This window comes from Seriola aureovittata, chromosome 8 (genome assembly GCF_021018895.1).
Source record: "Seriola aureovittata isolate HTS-2021-v1 ecotype China chromosome 8, ASM2101889v1, whole genome shotgun sequence".
In the NCBI taxonomy this organism is placed as follows: domain Eukaryota; kingdom Metazoa; phylum Chordata; class Actinopteri; order Carangiformes; family Carangidae; genus Seriola; species Seriola aureovittata.
The window spans coordinates 252,531-272,500 of record NC_079371.1 but is presented as its reverse complement, the minus strand read 5'-3'; the positions used below and the strand labels follow the sequence as shown (position 1 = coordinate 272,500).

At 49.0% G+C, this 19,970-nt stretch overlaps 1 protein-coding gene across 1 annotated transcript in view; it reads left to right on the top strand.

Annotated features, from left to right (window-relative positions):
• Positions 1-19,970, top strand: part of abca1b (ATP-binding cassette, sub-family A (ABC1), member 1B) — a 52,211-nt gene that overhangs the window by 12,742 nt on the left and 19,499 nt on the right. The window contains exons 6-22 of the mRNA XM_056383230.1: positions 3,837-3,958; positions 8,189-8,392; positions 9,593-9,682; positions 12,988-13,228; positions 13,454-13,593; positions 13,681-13,797; positions 14,363-14,557; positions 14,887-15,092; positions 16,069-16,245; positions 16,345-16,567; positions 16,651-16,872; positions 16,948-17,152; positions 17,352-17,465; positions 17,569-17,743; positions 18,001-18,132; positions 18,242-18,519; positions 18,603-18,823. Of these exons, the coding sequence (XP_056239205.1) occupies positions 3,837-3,958; positions 8,189-8,392; positions 9,593-9,682; positions 12,988-13,228; positions 13,454-13,593; positions 13,681-13,797; positions 14,363-14,557; positions 14,887-15,092; positions 16,069-16,245; positions 16,345-16,567; positions 16,651-16,872; positions 16,948-17,152; positions 17,352-17,465; positions 17,569-17,743; positions 18,001-18,132; positions 18,242-18,519; positions 18,603-18,823 (3,062 nt within the window). The remainder of the gene's footprint in view (positions 1-3,836; positions 3,959-8,188; positions 8,393-9,592; positions 9,683-12,987; positions 13,229-13,453; positions 13,594-13,680; positions 13,798-14,362; positions 14,558-14,886; positions 15,093-16,068; positions 16,246-16,344; positions 16,568-16,650; positions 16,873-16,947; positions 17,153-17,351; positions 17,466-17,568; positions 17,744-18,000; positions 18,133-18,241; positions 18,520-18,602; positions 18,824-19,970) is intronic.

Below are 19,970 nucleotides of genomic sequence, written 5' to 3'. Positions count from 1 at the left end.
CTGGACCAGGTTCAGTCTCAAACCTGGATCAGCTGTTTGAAGTTAGTCCATGACCTGGTTTTGGACCGTGTCTCTGCAGAGGTCTTGAGCTGAACAGTTTTTAGTTTTAGTTTTTAGTTTCGTAGTCCCGCCTCTGTGCTGGATTTTTCAGGCTCATTAAACAAAAAGAATTTTTCTCTTTGTGTGTTAATTTGCAGTTTTATCTCGCCGTGGGGGGCGTTTCTTTTCTGTACCTGCTCTGACCTGCCGGCTCTTTATCCCCTCACATCACCTCTGATCACAGTGAGCGGGGGCGGGGAGGCGAGCCATGGCAGGTTTACCCTTTACAGGCTTCTCAGGTGATCTCAGGTGATCCTACCTGGTCAGCTTGCAGAGCAGCCCCCGAGCTGTGAGAGGAGTGACTCAGAGGAAACTTGGATCTGGTCCGATCAGGATTTCTGGAAGATGATTTGGAACTAATGAGTCTCTGATCGTCAGAGTCTGTGAGGTGGTTTTGAGTCTCTGTGGTGTTTCTGAGTCTGTGTCTTTTTTGGGGGCGGTGCCACCCTCTGGCCCCGCCCCTGCAGGTGAGGGTCAGCGTGTCGTCTCTCTCTCCACACCATCCTGTCATGTGGAGTTTTCTGCTCGGCTCAGCGGCGTCACGTTGAGCGTCACTGAGTTCAAACATGTCGCTCTGCAGCTGAACAAACACAGGAGGAGGTCTGAGACCAGACCTGAACCCAGACCAGTTCACTTCAGAACGGAAACCAGGTTCCTCGGGAGCAGATCCTCATGCAGCTGAATGATTCAGTGATCCGACTCAATCATTAATCAATCATTTATCAATCAGGATGAAAATTGCATAATGAGGTCACTTCCTGTGTCAGCTATCAGTCAGACAGTGGGCGGGTCACATGAAGGTTCTGAAGGTTCCTATTCTGGTTCTAGCTGCAGGTCAGTTACTGAGAACACTGATGGTCTGACAGGAAGTGACACGTTCAGAGACCCAAGCCCTCAGACATGTGACAGACCTGGACCTGGATCAGGACCTGGACTTGGACCTGGACCTGGATCAGGACCTGGACTTGGACTTGGACCTGGACCTGGATCAGGACCTGGATCAGGACCTGGACCTGGACCTGGACCTGGACCTGGATCAGTCTATGTCTGTGTAGCTCAGTAAAGTTGAATCAGTCCTCTGTGATTGAAGCTGACGTCTCTCTCTGCTGGACACTGGTCCTCATTTGACCAATCACATCAGTCGGAGCTCCTGATGTCAGACAGCTGCACCTGTCCTCTGACCCGTTACTAACACAGTTAGCCCACAGTCAGCTTTTTGTCCCTGCAAGGCCTCCGTACCCCCGGCCTGTCCTCAGAGTGCTCTGCTCCAACTCCTGTGTGGTGACATGAAACACCTCAGTAACTGAAAGATCATTTTTCATCTTGATGAAGTTTTATCACTTTAATCCAGAAACACTTACATCGAGACAGTGTCCTTCCTGTGTCCCTCATGTCTCTGAGGATCTTTGGTGGAGACAGTTTGTACTCATCAGACTAGACCGGACCAGACCAGGTCAGACCGGACCGGACCAGTGGACCTGTCCTTTAATCAGCTGAGGTCACAGTGTGAATGTGTTTCCTGGTTTAAACGTGTTGAATTGAAACACGTGAGTTTGTCTTCAGAGCTGCGAGTTCAGACGTGTACAGAAGAAGAACGGGGGGGGGGGGGGGGGGGGCATGTTGAGGGTTTACCTGTACAGAAGAACGGGGGGGGGGGGCATGTTGAGGCTTTACCTGTACAGAAGTAAAGGGGGGGGGGGCATGTTGAGGCTTTACCTGTACAGAAGAAAAGAGGGGGAGGGGGAGGGGGGCATGTTGAGGCTTTACCTGTACAGAAGAAAAGAGGGGGAGGGGCGGGGGCATGTTGAGGCTTTACCTGTACAGAAGAAAAGAGGGGGAGGGGGAGGGGGGCATGTTGAGGCTTTACCTGTACAGAAGAAAAGAGGGGGAGGGGGAGGGGGAGGGGGGCATGTTGAGGAAGAACATTTTCTGTCTACACAAAATGTAAATATCAGGTCTGCTGCAGGTTTTTCTGTCAGTGGAAACTTTGTCCTCAGGACGTGTGATGACATGTCGAGAGAGAGTAAACACACCTCACCTGCTCATTTACATACACACGCCCCCAACATGCCTTATATGGTGAAATCAGACCTGGCAGGCCAAGAAGACACTGGAGGAACTGTTGTTGTGGTTCATGGTCACACAAACAATCAACAACCAAACAAACAAGAGGAGAACACATGAAGTCACAACAGGAAACAGTTCTAGTGATGTTGAACATTATCAGAAGCTGTGCCAGAGGCGGAAACAGACTATCACCTGTGGTCGTTGCTCACCTGTGGAAGCAGGAAGTAGACGGTGACCGTCCTGTAACTCACTGGATGATGGAGGAAAACGCCATGTCTGGCTGGTGGGCGGGTCACATGAAGGTTCTGAAGGTTCCTATTCTGGTTCTAGCTGCAGGTCAGTTAGTGAGAACACTGACAGGAAGTTTGACTGAGGAATGTAGAGACTTTACTGCCCTGAGCTGTGACTGCAGGTCGTCCTCACAGGTCGTCCTCAGGTCGTCCTCTAGTCCTCACAGGTCGTCCTCACAGGTCGTCCTCACAGGTCGTCCTCACAGGTCGTCCTCACAGGTCATCCTCACAGGTCGTCCTTAGGTCGTCCTCAGGTCGTCCTCAGGTTGTCCTCACAGGTCATCCTCACAGGTCGTCCTCTAGTCCTCACAGGTCGTCCTCACAGGTCGTCCTCAGGTCGTCCTCAGGTTGTCCTCACAGGTTATCCTCACAGGTCGTCCTCTAGTCCTCACAGGTCATCCTCACAGGTCGTCCTCTAGTCCTCACAGGTCGTCCTCACAGGTCGTCCTCACAGGTCGTCCTCAGGTCGTCCTCTAGTCCTCACAGGTCGTCCTCACAGGTCGTCCTCACAGGTCGTCCTCAGGTCGTCCTCAGGTTGTCCTCATAGGTCATCCTCACAGGTCGTCCTCACAGGTCGTCCTTAGGTCGTCCTCAGGCCGTCCTCACAGGTCATCCTCACAGGTCGTCCTCACAGGTCGTCCTCACAGGTTGTCCTCAGGTCGTCCTCAGGTCATCCTCAGGTCGTCCTCAGGTCGTCCTCAGGTCGTCCTCACAGGTCATCATCAGGTCGTCCTCAGGTCGTCCTCACAGGTCATCCTCAGGTCGTCCTCAGGTCGTCCTCAGGTCGTCCTCACAGGTCATCCTCAGGTCGTCCTCAGGTCGTCCTCACAGGTCGTCCTAACAGGTTGTCCTCAGGTCGTCCTCAGGTCGTCCTCACAGGTCGTCCTAACAGGTTGTCCTCAGGTCATCCTCAGGTCGTCCTCAGGTCGTCCTCACAGGTCATCCTCAGGTCGTCCTCAGGTCGTCCTCACAGGTCGTCCTAACAGGTTGTCCTCAGGTCGTCCTCACAGGTCATCCTCAGGTCGTCCTCAAAGGTCATCCTCAGGTCATCCTCAGGTCGTCCTCAAAGGACATCCTCACAGGTCGTCCTCAGGTCGTCCTCAGGTCGTCCTCACAGGTCGTCCTCAGGTCGTCCTCAGGTCGTCCTCACAGGTCGTCCTCAGGTCTTCGCAGGCTGATGATATAACTTCAGGTAGTCTCGATGTAGCCTGAGAGGCAACACCCAGGGCAAAGAGTCGTGATCATCACTGGCTGCTGCTTGTAAAGAGTCACTACAGTAACACCTGGTAACACTTAGTGACCTGCCGGAGGAGGAGGAGGACTGAGGGGGATCAGGTTTCTGTTAGGACTCGGGTCTCTGACTGTGTCTTTGTCCCACAGGCTTCAAGTTGAGACATTTCCTGAGAGACAATGAGACTTTGTCTGAGTTCCTGCGGAGGAACGCCTCCTTCCCCGAACATGGCGTCCAGCAGATCAGAGAGGCCAACGTCGACCTGGAGAAGGTGAGGAGGAGCCGCACATGCTCAGTGTGAGCTCAGCCTGAGGGGAACATTCATTCATGAAAAGACCAAACAGAGAAAATGAATAAAAGATAAAAATCAGCTGAGAAGAAAAAAGACAAGAAAACATGAAAAAAAACTTCTGATGAATCTGACCTTTGAACCTGCCGTCCACTGTCTCTGCCTCTGTCTCTGCCTCTGCCTCTGTCTCTGTCTGTGTCTCTGCCTGTGTCTCTGCCTCTGCCTCTGTCTCTGTCTGTGTCTCTGCCTCTGTCTCTGCCTCTGTCTGTGTCTGTGTCTCTGCCTCTGTCTGTGTCTTTGTCTCTGCCTCTGCCTCTGTCTGTGTCTGTGTCTCTGCCTCTGTCTGTGTCTTTGTCTCTGCCTCTGTCTCTGCTCTCTGTCTCTGTCTGTGTCTGTGTCTCTGCCTCTGTCTCTGTCTGTGTCTTTGTCTCTGCCTCTGTCTCTGCCTCTGCTCTCTGTCTGTGTCTGTGTCTCTGTCTGTGTCTCTGCCTCTGTCTCTGTCTCTGTCTGTGTCTGTGTCTCTGCCTCTGTCTCTGTCTGTGTCTGTGTCTGTGTCTCTGCCTCTGTCTCTGCTCTCTGTCTGTGTCTCTGTCTGTGTCTCTGCCTCTGTCTCTGTCTCTGTCTGTGTCTCTGCTCTCTGTCTCTGCCTCTGTCTGTGTCTCTGTCTCTGCTCTCTGTCTGTGTCTCTGTCTGTGTCTCTGCTCTCTGTCTCTGCCTCTGTCTGTGTCTCTGCCTCTGTCTGTGTCTCTGCCTCTGTCTGTGTCTCTGTCTCTGTCTCTGTCTGTGTCTCTGCTCTTTGTCTCTGCCTCTGTCTGTGTCTCTGCTCTTTGTCTCTGTCTGTGTCTGTGTCTCTGTCTGTGTCTCTGCTCTCTGTCTCTGTCTGTGTCTCTGTCTCTGCTCTCTGTCTCTGTCTGTGTCTCTGCTCTCTGTCTCTGTCTGTGTCTCTGCGCTCTGTCTGTGTCTCTGCTCTCTGCTTCTGTCTGTGTCTGTGTCTCTGCCTCTGTCTCTGTCTGTGTCTGTGTCTCTGCCTCTGTCTCTGCCTCTGTCTCTGTCTGTGTCTCTGCTCTCTGCCTCTGTCTCTGTCTGTGTCTCTGCTCTCTGTCTCTGCCTCTGTCTGTGTCTGTGTCTCTGTCTCTATCTGTGTCTCTGTCTGTGTCTCTGCTCTCTGTCTCTGCCTCTGTCTGTGTCTCTGCCTCTGTCTGTGTCTGTCTCTGTCTCTGTGTCTGTCTCTGCCTCTGTCTGTGTCTGTGTCTCTGCCTCTGTCTCTGTCTGTGTCTCTGCCTCTGTCTGTGTCTGTCTCTGCCTCTGTCTGTGTCTGTGTGTCTGCTCTCTGTCTGTGTCTCTGCTCTCTGTCTGTGTCTCTGCCTCTGTCTGTGTCTGTGTCTCTGTCTGTGTCTCTGCCTCTGTCTCTGTCTGTGTCTCTGCTCTCTGTCTCTGTCTGTGTCTGTGTCTCTGCTCTCTGTCTGTGTCTCTGCGCTCTGTCTCTGTCTGTGTCTCTGCCTCTGTCTGTGTCTGTCTCTGCCTCTGTCTGTGTCTCTGCTCTCTGTCTCTGTCTGTGTCTCTGCCTCTGTCTCTGTCTGTGTCTCTGCTCTCTGTCTGTGTCTCTGCTCCGTGTCTCTGCTCTCTGTCTGTGTCTCTGCTCTCTGTCTCTGCCTCTGTCTGTGTCTCTGTCTCTGCTCTCTGTCTGTGTCTGTGTCTCTGTCTGTGTCTCTGTCTGTGTCTCTGCTCTCTGTCTGTGTCTCTGTCTGTGTCTCTGCCTCTGTCTCTGTCTGTGTCTCTGCCTCTGTCTGTGTCTCTGTCTCCGTCTCTGTCTGTGTCTCTGCTCTCTGTCTGTGTCTGTGTCTCTGTCTGTGTCTCTGTCTGTGTCTCTGCTCTCTGTCTGTGTCTCTGTCTGTGTCTCTGCCTCTGTCTCTGTCTGTGTCTCTGCCTCTGTCTGTGTCTCTGTCTCTGCCTCTGTCTGTGTCTCTGTCTCTGTCTGTGTCTCTGCTCTTTGTCTCTGTCTGTGTCTGTGTCTCTGTCTGTGTCTCTGCTCTCTGTCTGTGTCTCTGTCTCTGTCTCTGCTCTCTGTCTGTGTCTCTGCTCTCTGTCTCTGTCTGTGTCTCTGCGCTCTGTCTGTGTCTCTGCTATCTGCTTCTGTCTGTGTCTCTGTCTCTGTCTGTGTCTCTGCTCTCTGTCTGTGTCTGTGTCTCTGCCTCTGTCTGTGTCTGTGTCTGCGTCTCTGTCTCTGTCTCCTTCCGTATCTGTGTCTGCGTCTCTGTCTCTGTCTGTGTCTCTGCCTCTGTCTGTGTCTGTCTATGTGTCTGTCTCTGCCTCTGTCTGTGTCTGTGTCTCTGCCTCTGTCTCTGTCTCTGTCTGTGTCTGTGTCTGTGCCTCTGTCTGTGTCTGTCTCTACCTCTGTCTGTGTCTGTGTCTCTGCTCTCTGTCTGTGTCTGTGTCTCTGTCTGTGTCTCTGCCTCTTTCTGTGTCTCTGCCTCTGTCTCTGTCTGTGTCTGTGTCTCTGCTCTCTGTCTCTGTCTGTGTCTGTGTCTCTGCCTCTGTCTCTGTCTGTGTCTCTGCCTCTGTCTGTGTCTGTCTCTGCCTCTGTCTCTGTCTGTGTCTCTGCCTCTGTCTCTGTCTGTGTCTCTGCTCTCTGTCTGTGTCTCTGTCTCTGCTCTCTGTCTCTGTCTGTGTCTCTGTCTGTGTCTCTGCTCTCTGTCTGTGTCTGTGTCTGTGTCTGTGTCTCTGCCTCTGTCTGTGTCTCTGTCTGTGTCTCTGTCTCTCTCTCTGTCTGTGTCTCTGCTCTCTGTCTCTGCCTCTGTCTGTGTCTCTGTCTCTGTCTGTGTCTCTGCTCTTTGTCTGTGTCTCTGTCTGTGTCTCTGCTCTCTGTCTGTGTCTCTGCTCTCTGCCTCTGTCTGTGTCTCTGCGCTCTGTCTGTGTCTCTGCTATCTGCTTCTGTCTGTGTCTGTGTCTGTGTCTCTGCCTCTGTCTCTGTCTGTGTCTCTGCTCTCTGTCTGTGTCTGTGTCTCTGCCTCTGTCCGTGTCTGTGTCTGCGTCTCTGTCTCTGTCTCCGTCCGTATCTGTGTCTGCGTCTCTGTCTGTGTCTTTATTCTCTGTCTCTGTCTGTGTCTCTGCTCTCTGTCTCTGTCTGTGTCTCTGTCTCTGCCTCTGTCCGTGTCTGTGTCTGCGTCTCTGTCTCTGTCTGTGTCTCCGTCCGTATCTGTGTCTGTGTCTCTGTCTGTGTCTTTTTCTCTGTCTGTGTCTGTCTCTGTCTGTGTCTCTGTCCGTGTCTGTGTCTGTCTCTGCTCTCTGTCTGTGTCTGTCTCTGCTCTCTGTCCGTGTCTGTGTCTGTGTCTCTGTCTCTGTCTCTGTCCGTGTCTGTGTCTCTGTCTCTGTCCGTGTGTGTGTCTGTGCCTCTGTCTGTGTCTCTGTCTCTGTCCGTGTCTGTGTCTGTGCCTCTGTCTGTGTCTCTGTCTCTGTCCGTGTCTGTGCCTCTGTCTGTGTCTCTGTCTGTCTGTGCTCTCTGTCTGTCTGTCTGTGTCTCTGTCTGTGTCTGTGTCTCTGTCTCTGTCCGTGTCTGTGTCTCTGTCTCTGTCCGTGTCTGTGTCTCTGTCTCTGTCCGTGTCTGTGCCTCTGTCTGTGTCTCTGTCTGTCTCTGCTCTCTGTCTGTGTCTGTCTGTGTCTCTGTCTGTGTCTCTGTCTCTGTCTCTGTCCGTGTCTGTGTCTCTGTCTCTGTCCGTGTCTGTGCCTCTGTCTCTGTCCGTGTCTGTGTCTGTGTCTCTGTCCGTGTCTGTGTCTCTGTCTCTGTCCGTGTGTGTGTCTTTGCCTCTGTCTGTGTCTCTGCTCTCTGTCTCTGTCCGTGTCTGTGTTTGTGTCTCTGTCCGTGTCTGTGTTTGTGTCTCTGTCCGTGTGTGTGTCTGTGCCTCTGTCTGTGTCTCTGTCCGTGTCTGTGTCTGTGTCTCTGTCTGTGTCTCTATCCGTGTCTGTCTGTGTCTCTGTCTGCCTCTTTTTCTCTGTCCGTGTCTGTGTCTGTGTCTCTGTCTGTGTCTCTGTCCTTGTCTGTGTCTCTGTCTCTGTCTCTGCTCTCTGTGTCTGTCTATGTCTTTGTCTGTGTCTCTGTCTGTGTCTTTTTCTCTGTCTGTGTCTCTGTCTGTGTCTTTTTCTCTCTGTCTCTGTCTGTGTCTGTCTGTGTCTCTGTCTGTGTCTCTGATCTCTGTCTTTGTCTCTGTGTGTCAGGTCCTCCTCAGAGGTTTTGGGGTCCACCTGAGGGACATGTGTCCCAGGAAGGGGGGCCAGCGGAGTCTGCATGACTTTGTGACGATCTCGGACCCTCAGGTGTCGATGCTGGTACAGGAAGTGATCTGTCAGGCTCCGCCCACCTGGCTGAACCAGGCCGAGGACCACTTCCTGAACAACCTGGACTTCCTGAAACCCGTCAGGGTAAGAACTCACCGATCACATGGCTGAGCCGTGATTGGACCACACGAGAACAGAGTGAGAAACATGAATAAAATCACAGAAGAAACGACAGACTGATAGTTTGTTTTTGTTTATGTTGATTAATAAACAGCTGATTGTTGATTATTAATTATTAGTTTAAATGAACAGCAGAGGTCACATGATCATGATTCGAAGTCCCCTTACCTGCTCTTTTCCCTGAGCTTTCAGCTGTGTCAGTGCTAACACATGAAGACCATAAGATTCTGTGAGAAACTCAGAAAATTCAGTAAGTGACCTTTGAGTGAAGAAGTTACAAACGTAACACAACAAACAAACAAGGAACAAACTGCAGAGTGAAACAGTGTTAGAGGTGTGTCTCCACCTCTCTTCAGGTGTGTGTGTGTGTGTGTGTGTGTGTGTGTGTGTGTGTGTGTGTGTGTGTGTGTGTGTGTGTGTGTGTGTGTGGGAGGCGTGTCTCGGCCTGTCTCCTCTCTGTACAGTCTCAGTTTTCGTCGCCTGGAGACAGGTTTAAAGACTCTGAGTCTTTTGTGCAGAAATCTACGAGCTGTGACTGACTGTGTGAAACTGAGACTGACTGAACATTTCCACGGCAACAGAGACAGAAACTCTAACGTCCCTCATTCACAGAGAAATAGTCAGAAGAGGATCAGCTGACCACACACACACCTGCTTCAGCTCAGTGTGTTTTAGTGTGAGGTCAAAGGTCAAACACAATTACAATGAATTACAGGTTATCATTGGATCAGGTCCAGGTTCAGAAATGTCTCTGTCCTGTCCTCTGTGGTTTCTGTTCTCAGATCAGCTGATCAAAGCTCTTCTCAATAAGACTTCCATTATAAAGGATTTATAGATGGTTTATGATCAGGTTATTAACTCAGTTGTTAGCACATTATAAATCATAAATAAACAAGTTATAACAGTTTTCATACATTGATGCAGGATCACTATTTGACAAGAGGATGAGTCACTTACATTAATAACTTTTAAACTCTTTTAGGGCCAAAATAAATATTAATACTAAAGTGTAACATTTAATTTCATATAAAACTTTATTAATTCATGACGAGGAGAAACTGTTTGATCCTTTAATTGATTCTGTTTATGAGCCAATCAGCTGCTTTGTCATTTCACTGTGACTGAAGATTTACCTGAAGCTGCTTTTGTCTCTTTGTGTCTCAGGGGGACGTGAAGACAGACCCTGAGGCCGTCAGACAGGTTGCCAGGGCAACCAACAACCTCCTGGACAGTCTGGGTTCACTGGCAGTCGAGGTGAGAAACACACCTGATCAGCTGACGGCAGAGTCAGAGACGTGTCCTCCAGTCCAGTCCACATCAGACTGGGGCCACTGGGTTTAACTTGGCAGCTCTGAGAGTCTCCGAGTCTTTGTGTCCAGATAAAAGACGTCGTCCTGGAGCTGAGACAGACGAGCTCCCAGCTGAACAAAGTCTCACTCGTCTCAGCAGGTTTCTCTTCACAGTCCTCAGAGCTGCACAAAACACCAGTCTGAACAAACAACAGGCTCCCAGCGGCCGTCCTGGTCCTGGTCCTCGTCCTGGTTCTGTTCTGAGTCCTGCCCTGAGGACTGAAGAGGAAACCTGCTGAGACGCTGCAGCTGCACAGAGCTGTTAGAGGCCGAGGTGGATGTCACATGACCACGACTTAGCGACAGTATGTATCATCATATACAGTTTATATGATGATACATACTGTATATGACAGGATGGGACAGACTGGAGACACTGGGGACGGACTGGAAACAGACTGGAGACACTGGGGACGGACTGGAGACAGACTGGAGACACTGGGGACGGACTGTGAGCTGCCGTAGACTGAGACTTGATGAGAACAGTGTGATAAAGTTCAGTCAGACTGACCCATTTTATTTTTTCACCCTGAGGTTATCACACACACACACACACACACACACACACACACACACACACACACACACACCACACACACACACACACACACACACACACACACACACACACACTGGGTCAAATTGAAAACATGTGACTGCTGTGTTTTGTTTGGTTTATATGGATGCTGAGTCAGGAACGTGTGTGTGTGTGTGTGTGTGTGTGTGTGTTTGTGTGTGTGTGTGTGTGTGTGTGTCTTATGTAATGAAGTAAATTAATAATCCTGTAATAATCAGGACGTTGTAAAAAAAAAAAACAGTTTAAAAAACATTTTGTGACCAAATAGTTTTTCTAGAACTTCCAGATTCTGAGCTTTACTTTGAAATTCCTGTTAGAGAGGAAGTGTCTGGTTTGAGTTTATGAGTTTTTTTTGTTTCATCACATGAAGAAGAAAAAACGTCAGAGCTGAGGCGTTTTTATTTCTCCACACCGTCGACACCCCTTCACTTTGACTAACTGATTCTTGAGGTCAGAGGTCAGAGGTCACTGTGACCTCACTAAACATGTGAATAACTCCATAACTCATGAATTCATTCATTAATTATGACACAGTTTAGAGAGTTAGATAGACAGATCTGTTTGCCCGTCAGTGTCGTGTGAAAAGCTCGTATGTCCCAGCAGGTGGGCGTGACAGAAACCTGTCCTCTCACCTGAGGGGAACAAACACCTGAGGGAGACGATCCAAACAAATAAACAGCTTCTTTAACTCTGACCGGTTTCAGAGTCTCGAGAGTCCGTTCCTTAACAGCCTCCGTTCTGAGTCCACATTCATTTCTACAGTGAAAGAAACAAACGTCAGTGTTTTTTATTGAACAATGATTTCTTCAGTTTAGATCAGTGACGCTCTGCTCAGTGAATCAGTGGAGATCTAATAATCAATAATCAAGTGAAGTAGAAACTGATGTTCATTTGAACACGCACACAAACCCAATAAACAAACAATGAGAGTCAATGTAAATGTGAAGTAAAACAGTGTAAAGGTTTTAATGATTAAATGAATTGATCAGAAACAGGAGCAGGACTTTAATATGATAATAGATTAAAGCCCATAGAAAGCAGACCTATAAAATACGTCTTTAAAAGAAGTTCGCTGGTCTGATGTTGGGGTCTGAACAGAGACCTGGTCCCCCTCAGTCCTGGACAGACTAACAGAGCTCTGGCTGAGGACCTCAGGTTGTGACTCGGCTAATGTGGGGTCACTAAGTCTGAGGTGTTCTCAGGTGTGAGTCCGGAGCTTTAAAAGGCTTCAAATCTAAAGTTTACCTGAAGACAGTGAAGAGACGCTAAAATGGAGCAATGTTCTCTCTTCTTCTGGTGCTGGTGAGACGTCTGGCAGCTGCTAGAGTTTATAGATAGAAGAGTCTGTGATATTTTACACCTGATGAGACGAGTGGAGGAGAAACACTGATCAGTAAACCTGACTCTGTATTTAAACCTACCAAAATAAGAGCCTAATGTTCCTTTAAATAATTCTCCTTTGCCTCGGATGAGTTGTGACGGTTTCACTTCTGCTGAAGTCTCAGAAACGTGTCGACCTGCAGTAACCTCCAGCTCTTCCTCTGAGAGGAAACAACAACAATCCTCCGTCTGGACCTCAGCTCTACTTTACTGTCTCTGCGTCTGTCAGCTGATGTTCTGTTGATTCACCTCCAGCATCAGAAAAAAACAAGTTCAAGTTTTTGGGGTTTTTTTTTTTAACTTTTCTTCTCCGCATCAACTGATGTGAGATCACAAAGTGGAGATACGAGGTTTTAATCTGATGGTCAAAGTAAATAAAGTTTGATACTTAAATGTTTAATTTGAATGAATTAAATTTGATGCAGCAGTTTTACTTTTAATAAAAGATGTTTAATAAGACGTGAAGATAAAGAAAATGTCCGTTCTTAATTTGATGTTTATATATATTTATGTATTAATTAGTTTAATCACATCAAAAAGCAGCATGTTGAGAAACAGTCTTGTGTTTAATGATAATGTTTCAGACTAATTTCAGACAGAAATATAGATGTTAAATGTTGGACTCTGGTTTAAAGTGAGTCAGAGCATCAACAGGAAGTCATGACAGACCTCAGTTCACTGTCAGCGATTCTTTCTCAGAGCAGAGGTCCGATTTATTCTGAACCGTGATTCACACGACGACTGATTTCTGTTTACTTCATTAAAACTTTGACCTGCAGTCTGTGTCTTTGTTCGCTGGTCTCTGCTGGTCTCAGAGACTCATCAGGCGACACTGACTCCACATGAATCATCATGTTGCTGTGCAGCTGCTGGAGGTGGAGATGATCAGCTGTTTGATCATAAACTCAACGTATGGTGACGACATGTCAGTGTTGTTTCTGCTGAGAACAGTCAGTGCAGGTTTAAACTGGAAAGACCAAATCTCAGAGCTGCTGTTTTAATTTGAAAAGTTTAAAGACGTTTAAGTGTCGACAGTCGTTTAGTTTCAAGTTTGAGTTTGAGAAGTTGATTTAACCAGCTGGTAACTGGTCACTGCAGGTCTGAGATGGTTGTAGACAGGACATCTGAGGTTTGTCACTGATCCAGAAACACAGTAACTATGGCAACACTGAGACCACCTAAAACCATCAGTAACACCCTGTCAGACCTGGTCCAAGTCTAACCAGACCCTGTCTCTGGTCTCTGGTCTCCAGTTGGCTGGTATGAAGAGCTGGATCGACCTGAGGAATGAGATCATCTTCCTGACGCAGAACGCCACATCGTCACCCAGCACCATGTACCAGGCGGTCTCCAGGATCGTGTGTGGTCACCCTGAGGGCGGCGGTCTGCAGATCAAGTCCCTGAACTGGTACGAGGACAGCAACTACAAGGCTCTGTTCGGAAACCACAACAGCAGCGAGGACGAGCCCACGTCACTGTACGACAACTCCTCCAGTGAGTGGGGGGGGGGCAGCTGAGGCTCATGGGTATTGTAGCATTTAGAGCTGCCCACCAGACTGACTAACTTGACAGTTCAGAGAGTCTGCTGCTGCAAACTCAACCAGGGTTCACCTGGGGTTTTTTGTTTGTTTATCTGTTTATTTCTCTGTTTCTTTGTCAGTTTATTTATCTGTTCGTTAATCTGTCTGTTTGTTTACCTGTTTGTTTGTTGTGTTGCAGCTCCGTACTGTAACAGCCTGGTGAAGAACATGGACTCTAACCCAATGTCCAGGATGATCTGGCAGGCTCTGAAGCCTCTGCTGATGGGGAAGATCCTGTACACCCCCCACAACCCCGCCACACAGAGGGTCATCCACGAGGTATGGCGTCACTTCCTGTCTCCTGGCTTCCTGCAGGGGGAGGAGTTGGTCTCACCTGTATGTGATCTGTGTCTATGTTGCGTTCAGGTGAACCGGACCTTCCAGGAGCTCGGTGTGTTCAGGGACCTGGGAGGAATGTGGGAGGAGATGAGACCCAAAGTCTGGAACTTCATGGAAAACAGTCAGCAGATGGACCTGATCCGGGTAACCAGCCTCCGCCCACCACCTCACCTGTCCTTCTTCTGCTTCTTCTTCACCTGCTCTGACTCACCCTTCATCACTCTTTACCTTTTTATTTGTGACCTGTCCAATGAGTGGAAGTGTTACTGACACCTGGTGGAGGAATCTGGTGTTGATGTGACTCTAAATACACCAGTGACAATAATAATAATAATAATAATTATAATAATAAACATAAAGTTCTAAACAAAAAACAAATTAAAAAAGACTGAAACTGATTAAAATAAAATAAAACATTAACAAAGATCAGATGAAATGTGTTGGATGAGGATTAATCCGCTGATTGTTTTCTTAATGAATAGTTTAAAAATACAGTAATAATAATTTCTCACAGTCCAACGTGATGCGTTCAAAGTGCTTGTTTTTAATCAATCAGTCACACAAAGACGTTCAGTTTATTAAAAATAAAGAAAAGCAGCAAAATCACCCGAACCACTGACTGCTGTCGTCATGACAACAGTTTTGGACAGTTCCTGCTGAGCTGGTTCTTCTTCAGGGGATAAATGAAGTCCTTCTGTTTGTGTTCCAGACTCTGCTGAAGAACAATGTCACTGCCACCTTCTTCCACGCCCAGCTGTCCGACACCGACTGGACCGTGGCCGACGTCTCCAACTTCCTGTCTAAGAAGGTGGACGACCCGCGGCTGCCGGGCAGCACCGTCACCTGGAGGGAGGTGTTCAATGAGACTGACCAGGCCATCATGAGCATCTCCCGCTTCATGGAGGTCAGTCAACTGAAATCACATGCCCTCGACATCATGACGTTTATGATGTTCAGTTTCTAACATTAAACTTAAGTCCACTTCCTGCTTCCTGTTCCCACGGTCTCAGACTGACACAGACTGTGTCTGTAAAAACACAATGGACGATGGTTTCAAAGAGAGGATGACTTTGTTGTTCTTCATCTCGTTGGCCCGTTTTTTAATCGTTGTTCATTCGGCCTGATGTTCAAAGCATGATGGACATGTTGTTGTTGTTGTTGTTGTTTGTGAAGATCACATGACCTGACCTCCCTGTGTGTGTGTGTGTGTGTGTGTGTGTGTGTGTGTGTTAGTGTGTGAACCTGGACAAACTGGAGCCAGTCTCCAGTGAGGAGCGACTGGTCAACCAGTCCATGGTGCTGCTGGAGGACAGGAAGTTCTGGGCGGGAATTGTGTTCCCGGACATCGCCCCCAACGCCACGGAGCTTCCATCCAAACTCAACTACAAGATCCGTATGGACATCGACAACGTAGAAAGGACCAATAAGATCAAAGACGCGTGAGGACACACACACACACACACACACACACACACACATGCACACACACACAAATGAAAGTGTTCCTCTCCCTGAATTGTGGGAACAACCTTCATGACCCCGAAATTACTCCAATAAAAACAGCAGCGAGGTAAGAGGTGTGTTTGTATAGAGTCGTTGTGGGGACTCCCAGACAGCAGGTCCTCACGACGTCAAAAACAAACATTCAATGTTTTATTCCTTTGAATTTAAAGGAAAAGTTCAATATTTTACAGCTGAAACCTGAGTCCACACCACAGACTGTACACAGTCCACAGGTCTCTGAAGCTCAGAGTGAGCTGCTCCACTGTCGCCATCTTGGCAGTGTCTCACTCCACCCCTAACTCCCAGCTAATCCAAATATGGTCAAAGAGGAGGGGCATGGGTGGAGCTGAGACTCTTGTGGCTCTCTGGCTTGTGATGAGCATACGCTCTCCCACCTGTCACTCAAAGAGGCCACACCCTCATTTCTCCATAACTTTAGTACTTAATAAGATGTAAACAGGTGAGTTATATAAACAGGTGTCACGAAGGAAGAAATTATCTCTAGAGACCAAAACAGTTTTTGTACCAGGCTGTAAACATGTTTATTTCTGCTGTAAAGTTGAACATTTTAACATGGGAGTCTATGGGGACTGACTCACTGTTGGAGCCAGACTCTAGTGGTCGTTTGAGGAACTGCAGCTTCTGGTTCTTCACTGTTGATTTTTCATGTTTCAGTCTGGAGGTTGATGATTGGTCAGTAACAGGACGAGCTCTATTGTGGGTGTTTTAAGTTTTGGCTTTTGGTGCATTTTGACTCCATGTGGTCTGGAACATCTGCTGGTCTGGTGGTAATTTAACGTCCCTGATTATATTTATATTGACTGATTAGACGTCAGATTCAGATCTGACGTTCACAGTGTAAAGTTTGTTCTGTGTTGTCTAAACTAACTTTAACTGTCTCCTCCTCTTCAGGTACTGGGACCCTGGTCCTCGTGCCGACCCCTTTGAGGACATGCGGTACATCTGGGGTGGATTCTCATACCTGCAGGACGTTATTGAGCAAGGCATCATCAGAGCGGTCACCGGCACCAAGGAGAAGACAGGAGTCTACATCCAGCAGATGCCATACCCCTGCTACGTAGACGACATGTGAGAACGTTCTCCTGATCCAGTTGTCCTCGTGTCCTCTGTGACTCTGTCTTATACCTGTCCTCCTGTCCTCTCTCTCTAATCTGTCCTCTGTCTCAGCTTCCTGCGGGTGATGAGCCGCTCCATGCCTCTCTTCATGACTCTGGCCTGGATGTACTCGGTGGCGATCATCCTGAAGAGCGTGGTGTATGAGAAAGAGGCGCGGCTGAAGGAGACCATGAGGATCATGGGACTAGATAACGGGATCCTGTGGTTCAGCTGGTTCATCAGCAGCCTGATTCCTCTGCTGATCAGTGCTGGTCTATTGGTGCTGCTGCTCAAGGTGAGGACATAGACATCGTCAGGTCTTCATCAGTTCATGTTCATGTTCATGGTCTGATGGTGACTCTGTGGTCTCTGGTACAGAAGGGGAACCTGCTGCCCTACAGTGACCCTGGTGTGGTCTTCCTCTTCCTGGGATCCTTTGCCGTGGTGACCATCATGCAATGCTTCCTCATCAGCACGGCATTTGCCCGAGCTAACCTAGCGGCGGCCTGCGGAGGGATCATTTACTTCACCCTCTACCTCCCCTACGTGCTCTGCGTCGCCTGGCAGGACTACATCGGCTTCGGAGCCAAAGTGTTCGCCGTAAGTTTGTTGATGGTTGTTATGACGCTGTGTTGTGATTGGACAGAGTGAGTCACATGACCTCCTCTCCTGCAGAGCCTCCTTTCTCCGGTGGCGTTCGGGTTCGGCTGTGAGTACTTCGCTCTGTTCGAGGAGCAGGGAGTGGGAATCCAGTGGAAGAACCTAGTGTCGAGTCCTCTGGAGGAGGATGACTTCAGCCTCCGCACCGCCATCATCCTCATGTACTTCGACTCCTTCCTGTATGGAGTCCTCACCTGGTACATAGAGGCCGTGTTTCCAGGTGAGAGCTGACATCATCATTGTTACAGTTGAACAGTCAGACCGATGAAACTGGTCTGAACCTGAACCTGTAGCTGTAGGTAGTTCGAAGCTGAAGCAAAGATACAAAAGCATCAAGTGTCTTTTGAGACGTGATGAAATCTTAACACAGAGACTCTGATCATTAGACAGAAGTAAATTAATCAGCTGTGTCTCCTCAGGTCAGTACGGGATCCCTCGCCCCTGGTACTTCCCCTTCACCAAGTCCTACTGGTTCGGAGAAAAGGACGGAAAGTCCAACAAAGTCCCTCTGACCCGGAGAGGAAACTCAGGAGGTGAGACTGCAGTGACACAGAGTGGCCACAGTGTGGTCCTAAAAAAAAATATAAATACAGACAAATACAGAGCAGTGAGGTGTATCTCTACCTTGTTTTACAGCTGTATGTATGGAGGAGGAGCCGGCTCACCTGGAGCCCGGCGTCTACATCGAGAACCTGGTGAAAGTTTACCGTCACGGTAAGAAACTGGCAGTGGACGGACTGACGCTTGGCTTCTATGAGGGACAGATCACCTCCTTCCTGGGACACAACGGAGCTGGGAAAACAACCACCATGTGAGTCCAATACAACCAGGTCTAACACAAACACAGATACAGAGCTGTAAAAACCAGAACCATCTGAGTCGAGATAGACCAGTATCAACCAGAATCAACAAGTACAGATCAAGTACTGATACAAGCACAAAAACAGATACACATACAAGGTTACTAACAGGTACAGGTACAGTTTACCTGTAGAGGTACAGACATAGATTTTGACCCAGATCCAGTTTGCTGTATCTAAGTAGTCTTGTCATGTCCGGTCCCTGCAGGTCCATCCTGACTGGTCTGTTCCCTCCCACCTCTGGCACCGCCTACATCCTGGGCAGAGACATCCGGACGGAGCTGAGCACCATCAGACAGAGTCTGGGAGTCTGTCCACAGCACAACGTGCTCTTCAGCATGTGAGTCCTGCACCACGACTGTCCTCGGTCTGTTTCTCTGCACCAGAGGTGGAAAAAGGTTTCATCCTGTTTATCATGTGACCATGTTCGTGTTGTGGCACCCCTGCAGGCTGACGGTGGAGGAGCACATCTGGTTCTACGCTCGGCTCAAAGGCCTGTCGGAGGAGCAGGTGAAAGGTGAGATCGAGCAGATCCTGCAGGACACCGGGCTGCCGCACAAACGCACGTCCAGGACCAGCACTCTGTCTGGGGGCATGCAGAGGAAACTGTCTGTGGCTCTGGCTTTTGTTGGCGGGTCAAAGGTCGTGATCCTGGACGAGCCCACGGCTGGCGTCGACCCTTACGCCCGCAGAGGGATCTGGGACCTCCTACTGAATTATCGACAGGGTGAGTCTTTCCGATTCGTCTGTTTTAATCAGCTGGTTATATTCTCCAGCTGGACTTGATCTGAACATCCTGTCTCCCATCAGGTCGGACCATCATCCTGTCCACTCACCACATGGACGAGGCGGACATCCTGGGGGACCGGATCGCCATCATCTCTCATGGGAAGCTGTGCTGTGTGGGCTCGTCGCTGTACCTGAAGAACCAGCTGGGGACGGGCTATTACCTGACGCTGGTGAAGAAAGAACCAGAACCATCACTGAGCTCCTGCAGGAACTCGTCCAGCACCGTGTCCTTCACCAAGAAGGTCTCAGCAGTTAACCCTAACCCAGTGTAGTACTGCTCCTTCAGTACTGTACTCAGTGTAGTACCAGGCCTTCAGTACTGTACTCAGTGTAGTACTGCTCCTTCAGTACTGTACTCTGTGTATTACCGTTCCTTCAAACCTGTACCCGGTGTAGTAACGGCCCTTCAGTACTGTACTCAGTGTAGTACCAGGCCTTCAGTACTGTACTCTGTGTAGTACTGCTCCTTCAGTACTGTACCCAGTGTAGTACCGGTCCTTCAGTAGTGTACTCAGTGTAGTACTGCTCCTTCCGTACTGTACTCTGTGTATTACCGTTCCTTCAAACCTGTACCCGGTGTAGTACCGGTCCTTCAGTACTGTACCCAGTGTAGTACCAGGCCTTCAGTACTGTACTCTGTGTAGTACTGCTCCTTCAGTACTGTACCCAGTGTAGTACCGGTCCTTCAGTAGTGTACTCAGTGTAGTACTGGTCCTTCAGTACTGTACTCTGTGTAGTACCGGTCCTTCAGTAGTGTACTCAGTGTAGTACTGGTCCTTCAGTACTGTACTCTGTGTAGTACCGGTCCTTCAGTAGTGTACTCAGTGTAGTACTGGTCCTTCAGTACTGTACTCAGTGTAGTACCGGCCCTTCAGTAGTGTACTCAGTGTAGTACTGGTCCTTCAGTACTGTACTCAGTGTAGTACCGGCCCTTCAGTACTGTACTCAGTGTAGTACCGGTCCTTCAGTAGTGTACTCAGTGTAGTACCAGGCCTTCAGTACTGTACTCAGTGTAGTACCGGTCCTTCAGTAGTGTACTCAGTGTAGTACCGGCCCTTCAGTACTGTACTCAGTGTAGTACCGGTCCTTCAGTAGTGTACTCAGTGTAGTACCAGGCCTTCAGTACTGTACTCAGTGTAGTACCGGTCCTTCAGTAGTGTACTCAGTGTAGTACTGGTCCTTCAGTACTGTACTCTGTGTAGTACTGGTCCTTCAGTACTGTACTCAGTGTAGTACCGGCCCTTCAGTACTGTAGTCAGTGTAGTACCAGTCCTTCAGTACTGTACCCAGTGTGGTACCAGGCCTTCAGTACTGTACTCTGTGTAGTACTGGTCCTTCAGTACTGTACTCAGTGTAGTACCGGCCCTTCAGTACTGTACTCTGTGTAGT